General features: G+C 40.3%; 1 protein-coding gene across 9 annotated transcripts in view; it reads right to left on the bottom strand.

Annotated features, from left to right (window-relative positions):
- SPATS2L (spermatogenesis associated serine rich 2 like) overlaps positions 1 to 26,647 on the bottom strand; it is a 169,361-nt gene that overhangs the window by 57,321 nt on the left and 85,393 nt on the right. For 8 of the 9 annotated variants that reach the window (XM_033430425.2, XM_049712313.1, XM_004262877.3 and 5 more), the window contains 2 exons: positions 4,306 to 4,414; positions 1,065 to 1,114 (listed from right to left, as the gene is read on the bottom strand). In XM_033430425.2, coding sequence (XP_033286316.1) covers positions 1,065 to 1,114; positions 4,306 to 4,414 — 159 coding nt within the window. Of the gene's footprint in view, positions 1 to 1,064; positions 1,115 to 4,305; positions 4,415 to 17,946; positions 18,102 to 26,647 lie in introns of all 9 variants that reach the window. The other variant, XM_033430445.2, reaches the window with a different exon arrangement.

Genomic DNA, 26,647 nt, shown 5'->3' with positions numbered 1-26,647 from the left:
CATGAAGCTAGGAGGAGAAAAAGGAGGAACGGATCATTCTAGTAATTTCAGTAATCTCGGGATTTTATGAAAGCAATACTGCTTTCTTGTGTTTGTTTAAAACCTGTGCCACAGGCCTGCGATCTTCCCTCAGTGGGAAGGGTATATCCTGGGATTCCCAAAACACAAGGCTTCTCTGGGAATAGTGGGAATGGGTGGGGAAGTTACTTTGAAAAGAGAAGCAGACTTTTTGTGAAAGTCATGAAACAGGTTACAGGCCAAGAACAAGAAGGAAGCTGCGGGCTTCCCTGGTGGCGCAGTGGTTGAGAGTCCGCCTGCCAATGCAGGGGACACGGGTTTGTGCCCCGGTCCGGGAAGATCCCACATGCCGCGGAGTGGCTGGGCCCGTGAGCCATGGCCGCTGAGCCTGTGCGTCTGGAGCCTGTGCTCCGCGGCGGGAGAGGCCACAGCAGTGAGAGGCCCGCATACTGCAAAAAGAAAATAAAAAAATAAAGAAGGAAGCTGCACCTCACTGGAGCTAGTGAGGGCTCCAGTGCTCCATGGTCACTCACAAGACCAGAAAGGCACGTTCTGGAGACAGAGGCCAGTGTGTGCGCTGCACACCGCACGTGTGCCCGTAAGTCGAGACTGTGTGACTAGACAAGAAAGCAAAATAACGTGAGAGGGGCAGAGTAAAATCTCCCCTCTGTTCTGTGAAAATATATTTAGGGCTTTTCAAGTATCTTTAAAACACTCCTTAATTTTTTCCTTTGTGCTACAGGATACGTTCAGGCAAGTTAACGTCTAGAATCCTTTGAATTCTCCGGTTGGGCTCGCCTTAATACTTAAAAAGAAAACTCTGGGATTTCAAAAGCACACCTGGTGGTTAAAAACACTTGAACAGAAAACAAGGGCATTAGTAGGGAGGGTGGCCGGTAATTTAAGAGAGTCGTGAATCTGGAAGCTTCCTGGGTGTACATATTAACATATATGAAAGAAGCACAAAATTGGCAGCCTTGTTAAAATGATAACAACCATGAAGATTCTGATGGAAGCTGCTAATTTACAATCAATATCAATCTTACCTTCTTTTTTCCTGTCATATTCCATTCTTTTAGAACTTGAATTGCACTGCCTAGACAAAGACAAAGGATCTTCAACATGCATTCACATAATAAAGCACCACACAAAATTCATCTCTGTCTTTCCATCTTGGTAGTGATTTTTTTTCCGGCTTTTTCATTTGTTTTGATACATCCTACCTTAATAAAAATGCCAGTTTCATTTTTTATTTCCAGATTTTCATTAAATTCACTGCATGATCTTGGTTTTATCAAAGTATTAAGCCCTACTACATGAAGCTTACTTTGTTTTATCATTATGTTGTCTTAGAGAAAATGAAATAGATCGAGAATTTTCTGATAGCTTCATTGCCATAGGTAGAATTAAAATTGTTCTGTTTGATATATGAATAAAAATACCTCTAATCTTCCAGGCTAAACATGAGATTTTGAATATTATTAACCATGTGAATCCTAACTTTTTGTTTGGCTATTCCTGCTCATTTTCTGCCTCTACTCATTATGTTCACAACCTGCAGGGTGATAAGGACAGACGATCTGATGTTAGCTTTGCTCTCATCACTGTGAATAGGGATGGGATGCAGTCTTTGCAAGGTTCCGCTTTGAAACAAAAGAAGCTCATCAAATAAGTTGAGTCCTAGGTTCTGTCAATGCCATTCACATGCATACGTGGCATTGCTCAGATGCAGAGGAAAAGCCTAACTTGATTAAATTAGAAAACATTTTAAAAGAAATGCTTAACCACTGGTCAGCTACACTATCTTCATGTAGTCTTAGTAAGTTCTTCACTCATTCCAACTGTGCTGGGGGTAATTTCAACAATCAGTTATTGGTAATGAGTAGACCAGTTGTTCTCATTTAAATAGGTGCTTCTAAAAGAGTAGCTCTTACATGTATCCTTTTAACAATTTTAAGCATTCTCATACAGTCTCATTATACTAATAGTTCTCTACAATGAGTGTGTTGGCTAAACAAAGATAAACTTCAGGCGGGTCGTTATAACAAATTTCAAATTAGTACGGTCCCAATTATTGAGTCTACTGTTACTGTTTGATAACCAGAAGGCCATAGTGTTTGGACTAATGTTCAGAAAGCCTAATTATTCCTATCCATTCACAGTTTCCAATTCAATGCCCCTCTTAGGCCTTTTGCGTTACATGTACTTGAAATAATAAGACTGCACTTAAAAGTAAGCTATAATTCAGTCTTTTTATTAACTGGGCTGGTCTTTTTCTAATTTGCCCAGAGAATTAATGTTTCACAGTATTTTCCTTTTGAAGAACTTTAGGAAGTCACTTTCACTAGGTTACTTCGTAAGTCACACCAGTGGCTAATAATCATTAGGGTAGTTCTTACTTATAGCTCAACTTCAGTTTTCCAGATAAAATTAAATTTTAAAAAATGTTAAATACTGTTCTTTTTAATCAGAGGGAGGAGGTGAGTTGCTTACTGCTTTCAACTGCAATATTCAATTATACATCTAATTTGCATATTTTGACATAAATTCTATTTGCAATTTGGACAACAAGCTTTTAGAGGGTAATTCTGAAGAAGAAATAACTATGTTTACAGACAATTTTGAAATTGTTGTCATTAAACTTTAATTATACTGAAACTGCTTGGAGTTCTTTAAGCCGCTTTTAGTGTGCCTCGTAAATGATTCTTAACAATTATTTCTGATTTTCAGTGATTTTTAAACAAGTTTTCTGACTGCTCCCCATCCAAAATGATATGAGGTTTCTCAGCAATCGATGAGTCTTTAAAAATGAGACCTCAATACCGACAAGGTGAAAATGTCAAGAAGGACAAGCATGGTGCTCTATTTAAATATGATCGGATTTGATGACAGTCCATCAGTTACTGAGTATCTGCGCATCTCATCAGGGGTCATTCTGTAATAAAAACTTTCATGATGGAGAACGTCGGGGCCTCAATCCAACTGAGGCTGGGGAGGCATGGGGATAATAACCTTTTTCCTTTCCTAAAGCTTTTTTCCATGTGAGTGATGTTGGCAAGTGAAACCTGAAAAGAGTTTATCTGAGCCAGGATACACATGTTTCCCCCAATTTTTTCTTGAGATGAATTGCACTAAATGCTGCAAAGGTGGAGTAAAATTACATTCTCTGTATTTGTATCTGGTGAGTAAAGATTCTTGTACACGAAGCAGGAAAAACAGTCAGAAAAGTTATGCACCGTGGGTCTGCTTGCAGGTCTATTTTGAATGATAATCATTTTTAATTCAATTAGGACCCTAAACCCTGACTGCAGATATCAGAATGTGAGTGTGTTGCCTGGTTCCAAGACGTTGCCTGAAATGCAATTGTACTATATGTAGAAACTTAGGAAGATTATTCTACTCCTAGGAAAGTAAGTAAATCAAACCGTCCTTAACAAATAAAGTGTAACTAGGATAAACCCGAGGAATGTGCTGATAGGTCTTCCCTGACCTTTCGGTCAGATTATGTTTAGTTAGTCCATACTGACAAAACAGAAACTAATGCTGGGACAGAAGACATATGATAACTAAGGACAGGTATGAGATCTCTGTTTATAAATGGAACTTTAATTTGAGTAGGAGAGAAGACTTTCCCATAATTTATAGGAAATCTAAAGCAGTAGGTTATCCATTTCTAGAATAAATACATTCCTGAGACTTTAGATTCTATACCGTCACTGGCAATGGGCTGTCCAAAAAAAACAATTTTTTTTTAGACAGCAAAAAGTTCTAGAGGTAGATAAGATGAACTGATATTCTGACTAAGTAGGTAATCTCAAAATCATAAACTAAGGATATTAAAGACTAAACCAGTCCTCTCAGGCTACATAAGCATCAAGTTCAAGGATTCCAGTCGTAAGGCCAAGTAGAACTATGCTGGCTGAAGAGTTGAGAAGGCTTCCCAGATCAGGAGTAAAGTACATTATCCTCTATTAACAAGGGCGCCATCAGATAAAGGACGTGTTTAGTAACAAATTGGACAGACTGGTTGACAACGGAATTAGTAGCATTACAATATGTATCCTTTGCAAACTATCTACAGTCTGTCTTTTTTTTTCCCCAATGAGGAAAAAAGAACTTCCAAATTCTGCTCTTAATACGTAGATGTGTCTTTAAAACCTAGCATATTTTAATGAAAATTAAAGTATTAGTGAATAATTGGTATTCAATGCATTCAAGGAAAAAAATACAGAATATATGGAATATCTAGTTCTAACGTCTTCGGGTTCAGGGGACGTGTATACTCACCATCCACGAAGGCCTGCACTGCTTTATCTACATTAAAATCAAACTGCTGTAGCACCAGAACTATTTCATTATTGCTTTTGTTGGGAACAACTGATCGAACCGCATAGATCTGCAAAGGAGAGGAAAAGAAAAAGAAAGGTAAACGTTTTGAATATTTTTCAACCATATTAGTCTCTCACTGGATAGAATGATATCTGTTAGAAAGGCCTTGAAAAGCCAACTAATCTACCTTCTTGCCATCAAGCATACTCAAGGCACTTCAGACCACTAAAAATTAATCCTGGTGACCACCTTGATAGCCTCTTTACCTGAATACACATTTCTACAGAGACGTCCTTGTTAGGACTGGAGTAGCACGTGGGAAAAGCCAACTCTGGTTTTGCAACCTACTCCCCCCACCAACCCAGCCCCAAGACTCCAAGGTGTACTTTCAGTGAGTACTTTTCAGTGAGTACACAGATAGTTTTCTGTCTCAGGCTCTCTTCTCCATGGGCTCAGGGCAGCTCTTTGGAAAATTTACAGAAATAGCCTCATGCCTCAGCTTCTCTGATCTGCACAGTGGAGACAGTCATAGTGAGGTTCACAGAAGCGTGGTGTGAAACTCCATTAATTTTTATAGAGATATAGAATGTGGGGCATTGTATTTTTGAAATAGCAATCTTAGCCATAATACGGAAAACGTTCCCCAACACACTTCTGAAAATCAAACATTTAAAACAGTAAAAGTAAATACATGTATGAGAGCTAAGGACTTCAACAGGTTAAGCTGATATTCAATTTTTAATGACCTATAGGTATTTCTTAATCACATTTTGCACATGTTCTTTCTTTTTGCCTAATAGAATTAATGGACCTTTATCTCACAGAACTTGCAATTACTACAGGACGCTCTATCCACTTCAGCAAACCCTGGCTCCCCCAGCTTTCTATCAAGGGGATTACTGCAGCCACTACTGACAAGTATGAGAGTACTACCTGGTGCCAAGGTGCGTAGCATCCACAATGATGGCCACAAAAGCACTGCACAATCCTTACCTGGTTAGATTGAGTTTTAGAGTTACATGCAGTTTACTGTAATCAGATTCATGGACTGTGGATTATATGTGTATGATAACGTGCAATGTGATTCTGTTGCCCAGAACACTCAATTAAGCAGCATAGCCTATTTCCTAATTATGTTAGAAAATAGACAGCCTACTCCATCTCGATGTACATGTAAGAGTATTTAGATTATAATGAGAAAACAGCACAAGATATGGGTTTATAACTTGGAGAGGTTCTGACATTATAGAAAGCTGGCTTTGAATCTTGACATTCAGAAATGCTACATATGTAGGGATTTTCAAGGACTCTAATTACACACACACACACACACACACACACACACAGAGTTGTATATATGTGACAAGAGTCCTTTGATTTTTTTCTCTACTTTACGGTTCTTAGTTTTTCTAGCTTCTATTTTAAAAAATACTATTAACTTCTTCAAACCTAAGTTCTTTCTCACTTTTTCGCTTGCTCTCTTTAAAAATCCTTTCAGTGAATAATTTTTGAATGTCTATTGTGTGACAAGGCACCAAACTTCCTGTAATTTATAGACTAGAGGGGGATGCACATATTGTTCAAATGATCACACAAATACATACTTATACATTGTGATAAAGGCTATAAATCATAGGGCAGGGAGACGACTTTATATAGGTATGCTGAAATCTGAAGGACAGGGGAGAAGAGATGGGTGGGAGGTTAAGAGGAAAGGCATCTTAGGCAGAGGGAACAGCATGAATGAGGAGGAAGGCACAGGTGAGGGAGTATAGAGGGAGGCAGAGGCTGAGGCTTCCAAAATACAAAGATGAGGCCAGAGGCGGGCAGGGACCAGATCATGCAGCCTACAAGGCTCTGCAAAAGACTTAGGTCTTGTGAGCATCCCATAACCATCCTTTTGTGTTGTCCTTTCTTATTCATTCATCATGTTAGAAAGATAGCTCTCTCTCTTTTCTCTCTCTAATTTATCCTTGTCATATACACATTTTATATGTAGATAAATGTATATTTATATATCATTATATTTAAGTTATGTGTAAGTTAAGGTGTACAGTATGTTGATTTGATACAGTTATGTACTGCAAAATGATTACCACCATAGCATTAGCTAATACCTCCATCCCATTAGATAATTACCACTTCTTTTTTGTGGTGAGAACATTTAAGATCTACTCTCAAGTATATGATTCAGTATACAATCACCATACTGTGAATTAGATCCCCAGAACTTATTAATCTTGTAACTGAAAGTTTATACCCTTTGACCCAAATCTCCCCATTTATCTCTTTTTTTAAAGAGAAGCCAAGATGGGGAGAAAAACAAGAACAAAAACACCTGCATTGACCCGGGAGAATCATTAACAGTGCACGTCCAAAACTAAATACAATTGGCCTAGCAGGCACCAGTGCACTGGAGTTATGTATAAACATTACGTGTTGTCCTTCTAATGTAGTTCTTTTAAATAAAATTCTAGCATTTCAAGCCACTATAATTGGTTCGTATTATATAAAATTTCTTGATAATCATTACCATCATTATTACCACATCAGTCATGCCCTTCTAAATGATAATTTGTAGCAACATGGATGAACCTAGAGCATATTATGCTTAGTGAAACAAGTCAGACAGAGAACACATATGATATCACTTATATGTGAAATCTAAAAGAAGAACACAGATGAATGTATATAGCAAAACAGAAATGGACTCACAGATATAGAGAACAAACGAGTGGTTACTGGTGGAGAGAGGGAAGCAGGGAGGGGCAAGACTGGGGCATGGAATTAAGACATACAAACTACTACGAAAAAAATAGATAAGCAACAAGGACATATTGAACAGCACAGGGAATTATAGCCATTATCTTGTAATAACATTGAATGGAGTATAATACGTAAAAATACTGAACACTATGCTGTACACCTGAAACTAATATAATGTTGTAAATCAACTATATGTCAATAAAAAAAAACACAAAGTTTTCGATCCACCTACATAGTTGTGTGATCAGTAAAGACCTAGAAGTATGGAATAAACATAAAATAGTTGTTTGCCCTGTTTCCAGTCTCTCCTCTGCAAAACATAATTTATTTTATTATGTTAAGGCAAAATATAATATAAACCTGAGCTTATAGAGATACTTCTTCTTTAGATGTTTATACTACTTTTGCGTGTCCCTCTTTAAAAGAAAAAAAAAAAAATCAACCACGGTAGGATATAGAAAACATCTATCCTTGTCACTTTATATATCCTAGCACTGAACATATCCTTAGAATATTGTCAGTAACTGAGTTCTGATATCAAATATAACTATGAATATTGCATACAACTCCTGGAGGAAGACACAATTAAAACAGGAATGTCGAGTTTTAAAGAAAAGAGAAAAAAAAGGAAAAAAATAATTTCTGCCTATTCTTAGATATTCCATAGTAATGTTGAATTCTAGTGGATTTCTGGGCCAAGTTTCTGCTTTAATCACAGTACTTGCCTAATGTGAAGAGAGTAGTATTGTTTCTCCACCTTCTTATTTATAAATTCACTACATTTATTTTTCTATGAAAATGTGTTTGAGAAAGATGGAGAAATCCAGGCACTCATATGCACGCATAAAAATACAGGAACCTGGGCTTCCCTGGTGGCGCAGTGGTTGAGAGGCTGCCTGCCGATGCAGGGGACACAGGTTCGTGCCCCGGTCCGGGAAGATCCCACATGCCGCGGAGCGGCTGGGCCCGTGAGCCATGAGCCTGTGCGTCCGGAGCCTGTGCTCCGCAACGGGAGAGGCCACAACAGTGAGAGGTCCATGTACCGCAAAAAAAAAAAAAAAAATACATGAACCTCACAGTGTCACTATCCAAGATGCAGCAGTCATAAGGGGTCTAAGCATTTAAATCTAAAAAAAACCTCCTTATGAAGGAGGTTTAAAATATAAGGAGTGGATGACAAAGGCAGTGTTATAGTGAGGTTGTGCTGAAAAGCTGCCTTTGCATTTGGAAATGAAGCTCCTGGAGCAATGGATCAATCAATGCGTGACTAATGGTAGTTTGCATGTGGAGAACTCATAAAATTCACGCCTGCAGTGGCTGTTTTGCAGAGGCTGTCTTTGGCGGCGATGCTTCAGACACATGGCCTTTACTTCACTGCCACAGCCCAAGCTGGTGAGTCTGTTGCTGCAGCTTCACCCCGAAGGTCACCGTTTGCAGCTGCACATGAGTGCATCCCTCAAGGGTTCTCATGCCATAAATAGTGCGTTCCAGGGGGGTCAACCAGGCAGCGGCGCAGGATGTCAGGTGACAGTATGGCCCACTAGTTAGTGGTTCATTTAGCAACTGCTTTACCTTTCCCAAATCACATTCCTCTGTTTTGCTTTTACTAATTTAAATCTAGTTTGGCAAATTCAATTTGCTATTGAGAAATCTTCCTTTTGCACATCAAAAGTTGTTTTGATTTTAAAAGCTTTTGCACAGCAAAGGAAACCATTGATAAAATGAAGACAACCTACTGAATGGGAGAAAATATTTGCAAATGATATGACCAATAAGGGTTAATATTCAACATATATAAACAGCTTACACAACCCCAGAGAAAAACAAACAACCTGATTAAAAAATGGTCAGAAGAACTGAATAGACATTTTTCCAAAGAGGAAATGCAGATGGCCAACAGGCACATGAAGAGATGCTTAACAACCCTAATCATCAGGGAAATGCAAGTCAAAACCACAATGAGCTATCACCTCACACCTGTCAGAATGGCTATCATCAAAAAGAACACAAATAACAAATGTTGGCAAGGATGTGGAGAAAGGGGAACACTTGTACACTGTTGATGAGAATGTATATTAGTGCAGCCACTATGGAAAACAGTATGGAGGTTTCTCAAAAAACTAAAAACAGAACTATAATATGACCCAGTAATTCCACTCATGGGTATATATCCAAAAAAAACAAAAACACTAATTCGAAAAGATAACATGTGCCCCAATGTTCATAGCAGCATTTACAATTGCCAAGATATGGATATAACCTAAGTGTCCATCAGCAGATGAATGGATAAAGAAGATGTGATATATATATATATATATATATATATATATATATATATATATACACATACACATATATATAATGGGATACTACTGAGTCATAAAAAAGAATGTGATTTTGCCATTTGTAGCAACATCCATGGACTTGGAGGGTACAATGCCAAGTGAAATACGTCAGACAGAGAAAGACAAATACTATATGATGTCACTTATATGTGGAATCTAAAAAATACAACAAATTAGTGAATATAACAAAAAAGAAGTGGACACAGATATAGAGAACAAACTAGTGGTTACCAGTGGGAAGAGGCAAGAGGGGAAGGGCAAGATAAGAGTAGGGGATTAAGAGGTACAAGCCATTACGTATAAAGTAAGCTACAAGGATATACTGTACAACGTGGGGAATACAGCCAATATTTTTCAGTAATTCGAAATGCAGTATAACCTTTAAAAACTGTGACTCACTGTATTTTATACCTGTAACTTATACTGTACATCAACTACATGTCAATAAAAAATAAACATTTAAAAAATTGTTTTGATTTAACGTCAGCATTCTAATCTCCCTTTCTCTCCTCTCTCTGGGGCTTTCTATCTGGCTTGGCAGGTTTTGCCCCATTCTGCCTCAGGCCCGCCCTGCTGTCATTTTGACTGCAGTAAGCAGCAAGGCAGTGTGGCTTTCACCGTTTGATTTCAGCTTCCCACATTAACCTACCTCCCCTGGACCTGACTTGTCTGGTTTAAGAACTGTTAGATTTCCTCATTCACACTGCACATTTCTTGAGCCTGTCTACGATGACTCCTTAGAAATTCTTCTTGGCTTACTGATGAGTCACTTAGACTATGTGTGAGTTTCAAAAAAATGGTTCTGACAGAAGTTTTCAATCCACCTACACAGCTGTGTGATCAGTAAAGACCCAGTATTATCAAATAAACAGAAAATAACAGCTCCCTCTGCTTCTGGTCTCTCCCCGGCAAATTCACCCCAAGGCTGTTGCCAGACTACTCTTCTTCGAGTATAATCATGACTATTTCCCCACCTTCCTTAAGAGTAAAGTTAAATGTCTACAATCTGGATTCAAGGCCATCAACAACTGGGCACCCACTTGCTTTTCCAAGTGCCCCTCTTGCTCTGCCCTTTATAGATAAGCACAAGCCCAGTGTTGGCCCCCTACCTCTGTGTGAACTTTGCCTTTGACCTGAGATGTGTGCCCTTGCCCAAATCTTACACTCCAGCTGAGATGCCATGTGTTCCGTGAAGTCCATCTCAACCATCCCTGCTGTAAGTCATCTCTGTCTCTTTTCGGTTCTCACAGACCTTATCAGTGGGTGCCTCCTAACCTTAGCATCTTCTACGTCACAGCCTACGTGTCTGGGTAAGGTGTGTCTTCTAAACGGTAAGCAACATGTGGGCAAAACCTTCCTCTCAGTCATCTTTGCATTGTCACCAAGCGCACCCCGAGTGACTAACAATGTGCACATAGTAGGTATTTAATAACTATCTGTTGAATGAGGGAATGCCAATTTGCACCTATACCAGGCTGCTCTGTTTTTTTTGACATGTCATGCTAATATTTTTATTACTTTTCCATTAATTCATATGTGAAATTGTGCTACAGTGGGGTTTTGCTAATTGTACATAAATATGCTATAAAGCTCTCCTTCATTCTCTACCCTCTAAAACCATTTTTTTTTCCACTGGAGTATAGTTGAGTTGATAACGTTGTGTTAGTTTCAGGTGTACAGCAAAGTGAATCAGTTATACATATATCCACTCTTTTTTAGATTCTTTCCCCATATATGCCATTACAGAGTATTGAGTAGAGTTCCCTGTGCTATACAGTAGGTCCTTATTCAGGCTGCTCTTTTGAGTCAAAGGAATATTCTGCCAGTGTTTGGACCATCCCATCACTCTGTATTTACCATCCACAATAACAGGCAGGTGAGTCTCTGTAGACTGTGATATGACCTAAACATTATATGGTTATGGAGAATAGACATATGTTCTTTAACTTTCAATAACAGAGATGGGAAGAATATTTATGAGACTTCTGTATAATAAGATACTCATGGTATTTGTATAATAAGATACTCATGGTATTTGTATAATAAGATACTCATGGTATCTGTGGAGTTTTAAAAATACAAAATAGCATAGTAACTGCCTATCCTTCCAAAGCTCAGCCCAGCAGACAGGTATTGGTTGAGCCTCCGCAAGGTAACAGGCACTGAGGACACAAAAGGGAGCCAGCTACAGTCCCTGCCCTAAGACGGACAGTGTAGCAGTGGTTCCAGAACTGTCCGTACCTGAAAGCACGTAAAACGCTGTGCTGCCTCTATGGAAAAGGCTGTAGTATCACAGAGAAGGGAGCAGTTAAGTTTGCCCAAGGAGGGGAAAATATAGAGGAAACAGCCAAACGTCGCAGAAGCAGCTTTGGAATTAAACAGACCTATTTTCTAATCTTGGCTCTGCTATATGCTAGTTCTATGACCTTGGATGAGCTGCTTAAATTGCTGAAACTTGGTTCTGTAGCTGTAAAATGAGGATATGACCTGCTAGAGTCTCAGTAAAACTGAAAAGAGATGATGCATGTAAAGTGTCTGATATAGAATTTGGCATATATTAGCTGCTCAATAAATTTTTAAAAGGAAAGGGTGGGAGCATTTACATTGGGCCATGAAGGAGAAGGATCTCTCTAGGTATAAAGGTTGGTGTGTCTTTGAAATGGAAAGAATGTGTGTCTAGAGTGTTGGCCAAGACTTATTTGGGGGAGATTCCCCCATATACTTCCCTTCTTTAGAAACTTCCCCTTCAGCCTTGCTGAGCAGTCAGTGGACCCAAGGCTCTTCTCAATCTCTTTCTCTCCTGCAAGTTGAGTGGCACCACAAGGAAGCCCGTCACTAGGGTGGTTAACAGCACGTACTTCCAGACTCCCCCCACCCCACCCCTACCTCCTGCCCAAGTCTCATTCTTTCATTTATTTATTTACTAAATGCCTACTATGGTCAGGCACTGCACTAGTGGCCGGAGACAGCAGTAATAAAACAGACACAGTCACTACCAAACCTAGAGAGGAAAACAGATGTGAAATACACAAATTAAAAAAATATACAACTGCAACTCGTGCTAAGTGAGCGATATGAAGGAAGCAGAGTATAGTGACAATGATCGCAGCAGTCAGGTCTGAAAAGACAAAGTGGGCCAATCAGATTCTCTGCCTTGGCATCTGGACTATTCCACACAAAGGGAGAGAAGCCAGAATGGAGGGGCCATTTGGAGCTGCCTTACTTCCTGCTTTCCTGCTTCTTTAGCTTGTCCTGCAGTCCCATGAGTCCCTACCAGATCTTTAGAGTAACCTCTTTTTCACTTGCGCTAGTCGGAGAGGTTTCATTTTCTAGAACAAGTAGCGAGTGCCTAGAGGCAACATTAGTAACTAGGGCTGAAAATAAAAGTAATAAAGCCAGATTACTAATCCAACTGGCAAAGGGGAGAAATGGGCGATTTTAAAGATAAATCTGGATAGAATGGGAATGACATTTCAGAGAAGAGAGGCCCATGAGCCTTGTTCACAGACCTCATCTAGCACTCATGTTGCCCTAATTATTTACTTATATGACTATTTGCTCCACTGGAACGTGAGCTTGTAAACGGCAGGGATCATAGCTGTATATCCAGAGGGCCTAGAACAATGGGTGGCATTGAGTAGATGATTCATAAATGTTCAGATAGATGAATGAACAAAAGGAAGTAGGGAGTCTAGTAAGATGATCATTGAAATATTACTTTTATTTATCCAGTTTTTTTTCCCAGTGCATCTCTGTAATTCAGCTTAATATATTATTTGGTAGTAAAAAGTATTCAAGTCCAAAAATGTATGAAGCGCCTCCTAGGTCCCAGGCACTGCTGGTCCCAGCCTTGAGGACCTTGTAATCTTGGAGGTGAGCTTAATCTTATCCCCTACAAGAAGGACAGCAGTCAAACAGCCTGCAACCTCCTTTTTGCACCAGTGAGAACCAGAGTTATTTATGGGTTGCCGTTCCTGCAGCTCTGAAAGGAATTTTATAATCAGCTTTGGTCACATTTCTCAAATGCTGAGCAGTTCAGAGATGCCTTAAAAACAGCTCATCTGTGTACGTTTCGCTTCACTTGCTGGGCCACTAATATTATCTACACTCTAATGAAGGCAGTTTGCCTATGAATCTTCTTGGGGAAGAAAATATTCTTTGCAGACCAGTACCTTTGCATCATGGATAATTCTATAATTTAATTGCCTTTTCTAACATCTACTTTCTACCAGTAAGAAATATGCAAGAAGTGTTGTCATGTTCTACTTGGCTGGCTTCTGGGGAATTAACACCAGGCATATAAATCAAAATTAACTTTTTTTTTTGGCAGGAAACCAGGATTAGAAGGAATAATGAAGATTTGAAGGTGGAAAAAAGTGCAGTTTTCACAGAATTGTGGGAAGTTTAAAGTTGAGAGAATCTTACAGATAGTCAAGTGGTGGCTCCACAAACTTTAAAGTATATTCACCTGGGGATCTGATTAGAATGCAGATTCTGATTCAGAGGCTTGGGGTGGAGCCCGAGAGTGCATTTCTAATAAGTTACCAGGTGTTGGAGATGCTGACTGTCCAAGGATGTGGTGACAGAATAATAGCCCCCAAAGGCAACCACCCCCTAATCCCCAGGAACCTGTGAATATGTTAGGCTACTGGCAAATTAAGGCTGCAGATAGAATTAAGGTTGTTAATCAAATCACCTTGAGAAGGGGAGATTATCTGGATTATCTCAATGGACCCAATATAATCATGAGGGTCCTTATAAGTAGAAGGAGGAAGAAGAGAATGTCCGACTGACTCACTGTGAGAAAGACCTGACCAGCCATTGCTGGGTTTGAAGATGAAAGGGGGCCACGAGCCAAGAAATGCAGGCAGCTTCTAGAAGCTGGAAAAGACAAGAAAATTCTCCCCTAGAGCCTCCAGAAAGGAATGCAGCCCTGCTGACACCTTGGTTTTAGCCCAATGAGACCCATTCAGACTTCTGATCTCCATAGCTGTAAGATAGTAAATTTGTGGTATTTTAAGCCACTAGGTTTGTGGCAATTTGTAATAGCAAACCCCATTTGTTACAGCAATGGGAAAATACTACAACAGACCACACATTGAGGAACAAAGTCTACTTTTTTCTTCCTCCTAATATGGAGCCATCTTTCCCTGTCTCAACAACTAACCTCTTTTTAAAAAAATATACCTTCCAGAGTGCGGCTCTCCCTCTCCCGCACTCCCCCTGACACACACATTTTGAGGGAATTCTAACCATTCATTCCAAGCCAGATTTCATGAGAGAAAGTGAGATGAATCTGTGAGATGAATCTGACACAGTATTTGCCCCCAAGGAGCTGACAAAACCATAGGAAAATAAGGCAACGTCATAAATAACAACTAACTCAAGGTCATTCTGACAACAAAAATCCTCTCTGAGTCTCACCTGTTCTCTATTTTTTCTTTCACTACCCTGGACAGGTTTCCTTTGCCTTTCGCCTGGACTCTGGAAAAAGCCTTCTAATTGGACTCTCTGGCTTGGTTTCTGCTCTCTCCAATCCATCTTAAAACAATCACCACACAATTCATCTCCACAGAGTGCCTGAGTGTGTTGAGTGACGGGAGAATGGAGCCGGCAGTGAGACAGAATTTGAAGAGAGGAAAGACGGGAGATAAATTATGAAACAAAGTCCCAGAGGAAATGAAAGAAAACGGTATCAAAATCCATGTGGAAAAGCAAGCTTTGGAAGGGAAGGCGGATTCTTTCTCTTCCTCAGAATTCTGAGGAAGGAAGAAAGGAGAGAAAGGAAGAGTGAAGATAGAGAAGAAATTTGAGATCCTTAGGAGGACAACTGAAGGAAGGTATTTCCTCTGAGTAAGAGTTTTAGAGTTTGCCTTAGGGCTAAAATGTGGAGAAAGGTTTAGAGCTGCCTTATGGGAATGTGATAGGAAACGGCCTGGATGAATGAAAGAGGGCGGAGCTGGACTGAAGGGCCACTAATGCCGGATGATCGCACGGATTTGTCATGGAGCCAACTGGTGTGGCTTTCCTCAACAGGCCAGAGGTAGAAGCAGACAAAAGGAAGGACCCAAGGTTATGAACTCTAAGAAACCTAGTGGTAGATCCTAGGACTCGGGGATACGGCGGCTGAGAATCATAAGGTAGATGATCAAGGCATCTGCGGGCAATGAAGGGGGATGACGAATTGGGAGACTAGGGAGAGACCAAGGGACGAGAGATCCTGTTGAGAACACAGAGCAGATGCTCAACAGAACGAGAGGATAAGAGGGGTCAATGATAAGAATGTGGCCAGAGAGGGGATGTTAGATGTTGCCAGTCCTTGGTCCTGGTTCTGCCTTCTGGTGTAATCTTTTTCCTAAAGACCAGCCCTTCATTTTTCTTTTTTCAAGGAATGAATGTGTTCCTCAGAATTCCATCTCCTACGGAGCGGTTATGCTCTTCTGTTTTTCGTAAGCTGTGCTTCCCAACCTTTCACCACCCTGGTTGAGCTCCTCTGAGTGCATCCTGGTGACATGTGGTCCTATAAATGAAGGACCTTGTTCCAGAGGTGGCTGGATCAGAGCAGAGGATTGTGGGACCAGCACCTGTCTTGGTGGGGCCCTACTTACCCATTAAAGGAATCTAAGGTGGCATTAGCACTTTCGGGGCCCTCATCAATTACGGGTTCAAACAGAGCTTACTATGTTAGTAACACACCCTGGATTGTTTCTGTGACAAGCATCCCCCATCCTATACTTGTATAGTGACTAGAACGCAACGGGTAGGATATTGCATTCACCTTTATTAAATTTCAGTCTGTAAGTTCTGACCCATCACTCCAGTCAGCTGTTAGCTTTTAGAACCTTGCTTTCTGCCATCAAAAACAGGCAATGCATTAGCCATTCCTTCCAATTTTATACCATTTAAAACATTAGTTGCCATCATCTGTATCTTATCTGAATTGTTGATCTGAATTTAGATGGGCCAGAGCCAAGTACAGAGGCCACAGTATCACCACAAGAACTTCCCTCAGAGTTGATACTGCTCTTAATCCACATTCACTTGTTTATTCATTCATTCAGTCAGTCACAATGACCAGACTATGCTAGACGCTGGAGTGTAGCAGTGACAGATACATTCCCTGACCTGCTTTGGAGCTTATAGTCTAAGAAGGCAGATGTTTGATAAGTGTTACAGAAGGGGAGGTAAAGGTGAGTTGGGCACCTGTAACAGGGGGACCTATCCTAACCCAGAGAATCAGGGAAGCTCCATCTGAAGTTTGTTTACACTGAGAATGAAGGGTAATAAGACCAAGCCAGGAGAGGGAAAGGGGAGAGGAGATGAATTATTCCAGGAAGAGTTACAGCATCTGCTCAAGGACAGGACCGAGTGACTGGAAGCACGTTCAAAGGAATGAAGACCCAGGATTGCTGGAGCATTAAATGTTAGAAGGAAGGGATTTCAGATGAAGCTCGATCAAAGAGGCATGAGGCAAAGTGTGCAAGGCTCTGCGAGCCATCTTATGATTCTGTGCCTTATCCTAAAGGCAGCCACTGGAGGGACCTACTCAGAGGAGGAGTGTGATATTTGCGTATTTAAGAAGGTCACTGTGGTTTCTATGTGGATGAGTTGGAGGAGAGCAAATGGATGCCAGTTAGGATTCTAATACAGTATCGAGGGGAGAGAAAGTAGACCAAGATGGAGCAGTGGAGAGAATGACTCACAAATTACTTGGGGGCAAGTGACTGATTTGTGTCGCGAGGAATGAGGAAGACGGAAGGTGAAGGAATCTGGATGACTCCTGGGTGTCTGGCTTGAGCACTTTTGTCGATAGTGCTGTCATTTCCTGAGAAAAGAAGTAGTGGTGAAAATGGAACCTTCTGCTTGAGGGGGCTGGGAGGCATCCACGTCCAGACATCTAGAGAACAGTCGAATCTATGAATCTGCAGCTCCAAGGAAGAACTGAGCCAGGGATACAGATTTGGGCACTGTCAGCATCTAACAGTGGTTCTCAGCCCTGGCTGCAAACTGGAAATCACCTGGTGAGTTTTAAAATGTACCTACATCCGGGTCCCACCTCAAACAATTAAATATGGGCCTGGACATTCACTATTTTTTAAAGTTTTCCTAGTGGTTCTTATGTCCACTCTGAATTGAAAACCGCGAGTGAGAGATATAAGGGGAGGCTTGGAAGCTAAGGGATAGTGTGGAAAGAAGAGAAAAGAAGGTGGCTACTAGGACAGACCTCTTTTCAGGTATAACTGCTCACCTATTTACTAATTTACCGGCATGCAAACATCCACGCCTCTGTACTATTTAGGCAACATCGTCATTTTAAAAATATCAGTTCTAGTTTGAACAGTTTTAATTTTTGAGAGGGTATTCCAGTTATTTAGTGCTGCATAACAAGTCACCCCAAAACTCTGTGGCTTAAAACAACAATCAATTGTAATTTTTCAATGTTTCCGTGGGTCAGAAGTTCAAGAGGAGTTCGGCTGAGTGGGTCTACCTTGGGGTCTTTCATGCAGGCAGAGAGAGCAGCTGGTATAGTGGGGGAGGTGCAGCTGAGGTCCGGCTGGCCATCTCTCTCTTCATGTACTATTCTCAGGTCTTCTCCACGTGGTCCTTATGGGCTAAGTCTGGGCTTCCTCAAAGCATGGTGGCCTGAGAACAGTCAGATTGTTTACATGGCTGCCCAGAGTTCCAACACAAGTGTCCCAACTAGTGAGGAAGAAGCTCAATCACCCACTGTGAAAGCCACAGAGAGTCACTTCCTTCCACTATCCTGGTCAACCAGTTCCAAAAGCCTACCCAATGTTAAGGGGAGGGGCTCAGACCCCACCTCTTAATGGAGGAGATATTTTATAGCCATTGAAGAATACAATCTGGCTCAAAGGGTTAAAGCAACAACAACCCAGACTTCTTTCCCTCAATTCACAGTCCATACTTTCTCAAGTCACTGAGCATTTGAGGGCAGAAAAAAAAGCAAATTAAGGTAACAGTTACAATACTAAATGAAAACTGATAGCTTAAAGAAGTTATATAACTTCTCTAATTCCTAGAAATAAGCCTGATAAATTGACTTGTTGAGTATCTGATACTTAAATGAATGCTTCTCCTATGTCAAGAAATAGTAAAATTAAAATCAGATAAAGTGTCTTAAATGTTTTAATTTAGTCCATGACACATTTTTCATATCAGAATTCTCATCTTTAATCTGGCACATGTAGGTTTAATGTTTATCTCAAATGGTTGCTATTAGTAGCAGCTGCCCTTCTAATCTATATTAAGACAAGCAATGGACTTGATACACATTTCAGTCACTTAGCTACTAGCATGTATTCAGTGTATACCTGCACGTTCTCCATAACTGTGCTTTATTCTTCTTCATATTTTCCCAGAACTACCAGTTAGACCTGCACATAATTTAGGTAGGGTGAGCCTCTGAGTCCATTGGAAGTCTATTTTCAGCCAGCCTTTTATACCCACACAGTATTAGGACTTAGGTAAATGTTCTGTTGAGCTATTTTCTCTGATGAAATCCATATTTGGATTTATTAGTGAAGACAAAAAGAAAAAGGGAATTTTATTTTTACAAGGCATTTTGGTTTTGGTATTTTAATCAGAATAGTAAGATATTTTTAGTTTATCTTCTGCTTCTAACTTAGAATATTCAGTAAAAATATTTCCTCACTTACTTTGGAACTTGAGGGGGGAAGCTAATTATTGACATCTACTCTCCCTGTGGGTTTTTTCCCCCTGCTCAGTCACAGAACTCTTCAGATAAAGAGTACCATGAAAGTACAAGTCACTATTACCCTTTAATCAATACCAAATAAGGGAGTTAGTTACCTCTTAGTCAATACCTGAACAAAGGAGTTTGGTTAATCTCTAAATTATACCAATCTTGGGTATTTCTTCACTGTGGCATGAAGGAAGGAGGCCATCTCACCACCATGGAAACCAGGAACATGCTCTCTCCTTAGGGCAAGTGTTGTTGTTCACCCACATACCATTTTTTTATTTTAACAGGTCTGACCAATTTAAAAAAGCATGGTGACTTTACATCAGTAAACATTATGATCTGTTTGACCAGATCTTGTTTTCCCAATGATTTTATGAGCTTGTTTGCTTTTTCTCTAAAGGCAGTAAAAAGGGTTAAAACTAGTTTGTGGATTCAGCCTTAGTTGAATAGCTACAATTACAATTTGACCCAATAAAAACATCAACCAAGCATGAACAAATGTCCATGGATGAGTAGGTAAAGAAAATGTGGTATATACACAATGGAATACTATTCAGCCTTAAAAAGAAGGAAATCCTCTCACATGCAACAACACAGATAAACCTTGAGGACATTATGCTAAGTGAGATAAGCCAGACACAGGACAAATACTGCATGATTCCACTTATATGAGGTATCTAACATAGTCAAACTCACAGAAGCAGAGAGTAAGAACAGTGATTGTCAGGGGCTGGGGGAAAAGGAAATGGGGAGTTGTTGTTCAATGGTATAAAGTTTCAGTTATGCAGTTTAATTAAGTTCTAGACATCTGCTGGGCAATACTGTGCTAGAGTTAACAACACCACAGTGAACACTTAAAGAGAATAATCTCCTGTTAAACACTCTTACCACAATTTAAAAAAGAAAAAGGTTAACTTTAAAGTATATCATTGCTCCTCAATCATCATTTCAGTACAGTTTTGTTGATAGTTATCTTCAAGAACTGAGCAGCAGAGTTCTGAAGGGTCTGTAGACAGGGAGGCATCAGAAATGACATACCAGTGAGCCATAAATGTACCTTATAAATAGTTTAATCAAATTTTTTTTTTTTTTTTTTTTTGCGGTACGCGGGCCTCTCACTGTTGTGGCCTCTCCCGTTGCGGAGCACAGGCTCCGGACGCCCAGGCTCAGTGGCCATGGCTCATGGGCCCAGCCGCTCCGCGGCATGTGGGATCTTCCCGGACCAGGGCACGAACCCGTGTCCCCTGCATTGACAGGTGGACTCTCAACCACTGCGCCACCAGGGAAGACGCTTTTTTTTTTTTTTTAAACGAGGAACCTCAGTTCCTGGACAGGTTGTGTACCACATTCAAATTGAGGCAGCGATTTGTATCAGGACTAAGGCTGCCCCCAGGTTCTCTGATCCATGATACAGTTCCCGTTTTCAGTCTTTTATGGGGCCTGTGAGGTGGAAAAGACCATGGATTCATCCAATATTACAGTTGGAAAGGATTCTGGAGATCCTCTACATAAAGGAGACCCCGCATTTGGCGGATAAGGAAACTGAAGCCCCGTGAGGTTCCACAATGTACCAAAGGACACACAGTTTTTCAGTAAAATTAATGTCCCTTTGTTTCCCTTTGTTAAATGTGGTTAGAGAGTATACTTCTGATAGAAAATAAGACTCCTAAATTATCCTTTGCCCTAGAAGTTAAGACGACTCCCTATACTAGTGGCAGTATGGCTCACCTTGCTAAGGGAAGGGAAATTCTAGAGTTTGTATTTTAATTTACTAATTAACAGAGGTTCTTGAAATTTTTATTAAAAAATTTTAAAATCTCATGCTTTCTCTTATATGATTGAATTCCAAAATAGATATTTCAATTTCCTTTTTAAACATAAAATTTTGTTATACTCTCAAATATTGTGGTGGCACAGAAATCTCCCTCTGTGGGAAACAGCGTTGACTGGACAGCCTAGCTACCGTCCCTCTGGGTCCACCCAAGCCTCACTCCACCGAGGATGCACCCAGTCAATGGTTCAGGTAGGGGGTGCTAGTGAAAGCTCATTTCTGAGGGATATGGGAGCTCCCCAGCCGGGGAATGAAGGCTCCCCATCGACCTGCACAAACCTTCTTAGAACTGCACTGCCCAGGGAGACTCTTCTCACCCAATTTTTTTTCCCTTCTCCTTCTTTCAGCTACGGCAGGTCTGCATGCTTGGCAGTCTGCAGACTCTCCCTGCCCGCACATCCTTCCTCCCCTTTCTCTTTTACAAGCACCTGCCTCCACCCCCAAGGCACCTCTTTTTTTTTTTTTTTTCCAAGGCACCTCTTAATCATCTAATCCCACCTTGGCCTCTGCTCTTGGAGACTCAAAAGAACACAAATATGCTTTTTCTAATTACTCCCATCTTTTCCCTACTGACATTCTAATGCTCGTCCCAACACAGGGAGGCATGCTCCACTTTCTTCTCCTTTCTTCCTCCTGGCTGAGAATCACCATTATAGAATCTTGGCTCAGTTATTTGACTAAATATTGATTAACAAGTATTTTGGGGGCATAAATTCTATGATATTACTATTATAGGAGCTATTGAGTACACAAATAAATTGAAAACCCATTTGTGCTTATAAGGAGCTTGTAATCAAGTTGTGGATAAATCACAGAGAAAAAGTTGTTTTAACATAATAATAATAATACAAGCAGTATACTGTTAAGTGGTGACTCAATCAATCTACCTAACTACCTATCTAATCCATCTGGATAGTTTTTTTTTTTTTTTTTTTTTGCTGTACGTGGGCCTCTCACTGTTGTGGCCTCTCCCGTTGCGGAGCACAGGCTCCAGACACGCAGGCCCAGCCAGCTTTGCGGCATGTGGGATCTTCCCGGACCGGGGCACGAACCCGTATCCCCTGCATCGGCAGGCAGACTCTCAACCACTGTGCCACCAGGGAAGCCCCATCTGGATAGATTTTTAATGCTCAAGGTCAGAAGAGAAGAAACCATTGCAGCTTTATCATTTTTTTAAAAAAATTGCAAAAATTGGATAATTTAATATGAAGGATCATTGTGAAAAATAACTAGAATATTGGTAAAGTACACATAAATTCCAAGGGATTGCCAACAGAGGTAACTTTTTTCCTGTCACCAGAGGTTTTAATTTTGACATGCTCTTGTATTGTTTAGCATTAACCCTCTACCTCGTATGTAACTCTCAGCCAGAGTGCAAAAGGGTCTATGATGAAAGGCTGGAAGCAGCGGGGGCGGGAGGGCAGGAGAAGCAGAACAGAAACACTGTGAATTCCAATTGTGTAGCTTGGGGAAAAAAAACAATGTGATGCTAATCCTACAATAGTAAATTTCTTCTTATCTGCAGAAACTGATGCTGACATTTCCATTTATTCATTCAGTTCCTTTAGACTCCTTGTCAGATCTCTTCTAGTTGCCAAGCAACAATAACAGCAGTTCTGTACATAAGCGTTAGGCAATAACTATTGTCAATGTTTCTCCGTTCTTTGAAAGGGAAATTTAATGACCCTTTCCTATGAGAAAATGATGACAAGAACCTATTCATGGTGAAACCTAAAAGCTGTGTGTGTGGTTTGTGTTTTTGCTGTTGGAATCCAAGGACTGGGCTAAACTGACCTAAACACTCGTACAAAATCATGAAATTAAGATTCGCTCCAAAGCTTGCATGGTTTGATCTTTAAAAACAACTGCGTATCATTAAAACTTGTCCCACAGCCCATAAAATGAGTTCACTATTAAATGGAGTTAATATTTTAAAGATGCTTGATGATGGGTTTCTTTTGTACTTTCTCTGATCCTGGTAAAAATCTCTTTAATCAAACTCTTGGGTTTTTCTGACAATACTCCCCCACATAAAGACTTGAACCATATTTCAGTACTTTATAAAACATAAATCAAGACAGTTACAGGAAAAAATAAAATAAAATGGGACATCTGTCCACCTGTTGAGGACAGACTCCAGGACACAGAGTCTATGTCAGTCACCTGCACAAATGTTGAGATGGCCCCTCCCTGTTCCCACGGTGGACGAAAGGTTCCTCTCCCCTTGTCTAGTCTTCCTCCTCCATTTTAATGAGTCTATATGAATATTGTTTACAACCCAAGTTACCTCCATAACTTTAACAGCTCAAAAAGCTATTCATAGGGCTTCCCTGGTGGCGCAGTGGTTGAGAGTCCGCCTGCCGATGCAGGGGACGCGGGTTCGTGCCCCGGTCCGGGAAGATCCCACATGCCGTGGAGCGGCTGGGCCCGTGAGCCATGGTCGCTGAGCCTGCGCGTCCAGAGCCTGTGCTCCGCAACGGGAGAGGCCACAACAGTGAGAGGCCCGCGTACCGCAAAAAAAAAAAAAAAAGCTATTCATAATAAGTGGCACATTGCAGGGAGGATATTATAGACTAAGTGATTCCCCATTTCCATATCATCATATTTTCTAATCTCACTTATTTATGTGAGGCTCAGCAATAGCTATAAAAGTTTTAAAAAGTCAAGTCCAGTTTTATGTTCTCTTTCTCTTGCGGGTTTTTAATTGTGTTTTCTTTCTAATCTCAGTTCTATGTGAATTTATATTTTTAGTTACTAAAAAAAATTAACTAAGGCTCCTTTTCCATTTTTCAATTGTAAAATACACAGATGAGCTCCCCCAGATCCTTTATAGTTTATAGGATTAAGAGCTCATAAAGCAGCTCTACTTTTATTACTGTATTTGATGATTTTGTCAGGTAGGTTTTGTTTTCATGTCCAATCTACAGATTAGAAAACTGAGGCCCAGGTAAGTTAAGTGACTTGCTCTAGGCTGCTCAACTAGTAATCAGGGAGCTACTTATCTCTGCTGCTGTCTCCAAACTCCAATCTCCTTCCATGACTTTACCTTGCTGGAGATCACTTCCCAAGCATACTTGGTGTCCTACAGTGGCTTAAGGATCACTTTTTGTTGGAATTAATTATCAGACCATAACTAGACATTCAGCAAATATTATTTTGTAACTCCATTTGTAATCCCGTTTTACAAACAAGGATCCCCTTGGCTTTCCGTCACCAAATTGTACTGCTGAATTGTATTCTATTTAAACTGATTTATAATAATGCATGAAAATATCTGACTGAAAATGTTATTTCGTGCATGACAGTTCCAATAATCCTTTCTTACTCAGTTGAGAATTACATCTAAAACTTTATAAATCAATTTAGGTTGGTACCCTAGTGCTTCACATGAGAAGAATGTAATAGTCACTACTAAGCCCTATCCTCAAGTCATCTACGAGGTTCTAGTGTTAAATCTCTTTAAAAAAAATAAGTTACTTAGAAAAGAGCTGTAGAAATTGAATTGGCCCTAAATATAGGATCCCTGATTAGCCTGAAGATTTTGTTCTGGTATCTTTCCTTAATAAAATGAGATATGGAGATTTTTTTCTTTTTTTTTTTTGGAGGGGGTACAGTGGGATATGACTGGTTACCCACCAAAGGACCTCATCTGTTATTGGCAAAACCTACCTGAGACCACCAGTATTTGATAACCATCTCATAAAGACGCTGCTTTTCTGCAGAACCACAGGTAGTCAACCTAAGTAACCTAAGCTTGTTTTTAGAAGCAATTTAAAACTTGCTTTATTTAATAGCAAAGAGAGTACTAAAATGAGATGACACTTCCATTAACCTACATTTCAGTTTTCAAGAAGGCTTGAGGTTTTGCAAAATATCGTGAATGGGAAATCTGTCCCTAAAGAATGTAATGATTCAAGCAGGCGTGTTCATTCATTCGTTATCCATTCATTTATCTAACTCGACCTGGGGTCAACTATGTGTCAAACCCAAGAGTATGAAGATGAGAAAGGCCCAGTGCCTGCCCCCAAGGAGCACACAATCTCCCTTGGGGAGACAGACCACTAACCATCATGGTATGGAGGCAGAAGGCAGAGAGCCTCACTGAAGCACAAAGGAGAACAGAGGAAGGGCCAATAATTCAGGAGGGGCAGGAGGGCAGAGAAAGGAGCCATCTGAAAGGCTTCCTCAAAGGGAGGTGAGTGAGGGTCGGGTCCCCATGGAGGATGTCCCAGAGAGAGGAAACTACCTTTGCAAAGGCCTGGAGGCAGCAACATTCATGGTCAGGATGGCTGTGTTGAAGGGAGAGTAGAGAAGTGGCTACTGATAAAGGTGGAAATGTAAACAGGGTCAGCTCACACAGAGGATGGATGTCACACTCCTAAGGAGATCAAACTTTGACTTCAAGGATATTTCCAATTTAAATCCTTTCAGTTATAGTCCAATAATATAGAGATACTTTAAAAGAGTCACAAAGAGTGTCAACTGTAAATTTCAGTTGTCTTGGATATGAGAGACCTTAAGTTAAGCTGCATGAGGACAGAAATGATTCTCTCACCCAAGCACCTCTTCCTTTCCAATTCATCCAACAGTGGACCCACTAGAGATAACTGATGAACTCTTTTCACTGCAAAACTTTTACTGAGTATTTAATTTCCCACAGTGCTTGACTAGCTAGTGTATAAAAACACCATACGGATCTGTTCTCACATCTTTAAAAGCTTATAATTTATAACTTAAGACATAACAGTTATTATTCTTAATTTTCAGAACTAAAATGTCATTGCTGTGTGACAGATTGGGAAACAAACTAATCATAAAAAGGCCATAAAAGCTAATCACTAAAGGAAATAAAAGTACGAAAATAAATCAATGTAAAATTACAAATGATCAGAATTTTCCGTTGTTTATTATGGTTTATTTTATTGAGCTGAGAAATCTATTAACCTTTTGATACGGGAAGATGGAATTTACTAACTGAGTTAGAGGAGCTTTACTTCCATTGTCATGCAGATGGATAATATTTACAACTTAAACATCACCCTCTTTCAAAACGATGCCAACATTTTGATAAGTTACTGAAGTGCAATGGCAAAAACACCATCTCCTGTTACTCTTCGTACGTGTACGTGACACTGGTCATGACAAGTGGATGAATGTGGCGCCTGAGCCCATGCACGGAGCATTCACACTGAACCTCTGTGGTCTGTGAGATCACGGATCAGCCTCCTTCCCCATTTTGGCTCGAGGCCACCTCTGTTTTGAATAAGACACTCTATCTGCTGAGCCTACCATATTGGTCTGTCCACTGGCCATGTTTTGCAGGGAATCAATTACTATGACTGATTCTTTAAAGTGCTTTTCCTTCCCATAACCCAACTTCAGGAGCTGTTCAACCCATCCATCAACAGATATTTGGAAAGGGGCCAATATTTGGTCAGCACTGTGGTGCCGGACCCAGCTTCTCAAACTGGGAACACACAGTCTCACCCGAGTGCATGACTGTGAGTCACAGAGAACATGAAGCCACAATGTAAAAGGGTCCAGACTTCTGCCACTGTTTGCTCAATGGTCGATAAGTGAAAACAGTTCTGTATTAACATAATATATGGAATATATTATGGAATACAATGGATA

Source organism: Orcinus orca, chromosome 7 (genome assembly GCF_937001465.1).
Source record: "Orcinus orca chromosome 7, mOrcOrc1.1, whole genome shotgun sequence".
In the NCBI taxonomy this organism is placed as follows: domain Eukaryota; kingdom Metazoa; phylum Chordata; class Mammalia; order Artiodactyla; family Delphinidae; genus Orcinus; species Orcinus orca.
This window is presented reverse-complemented; position numbering and strand designations above follow the sequence as displayed.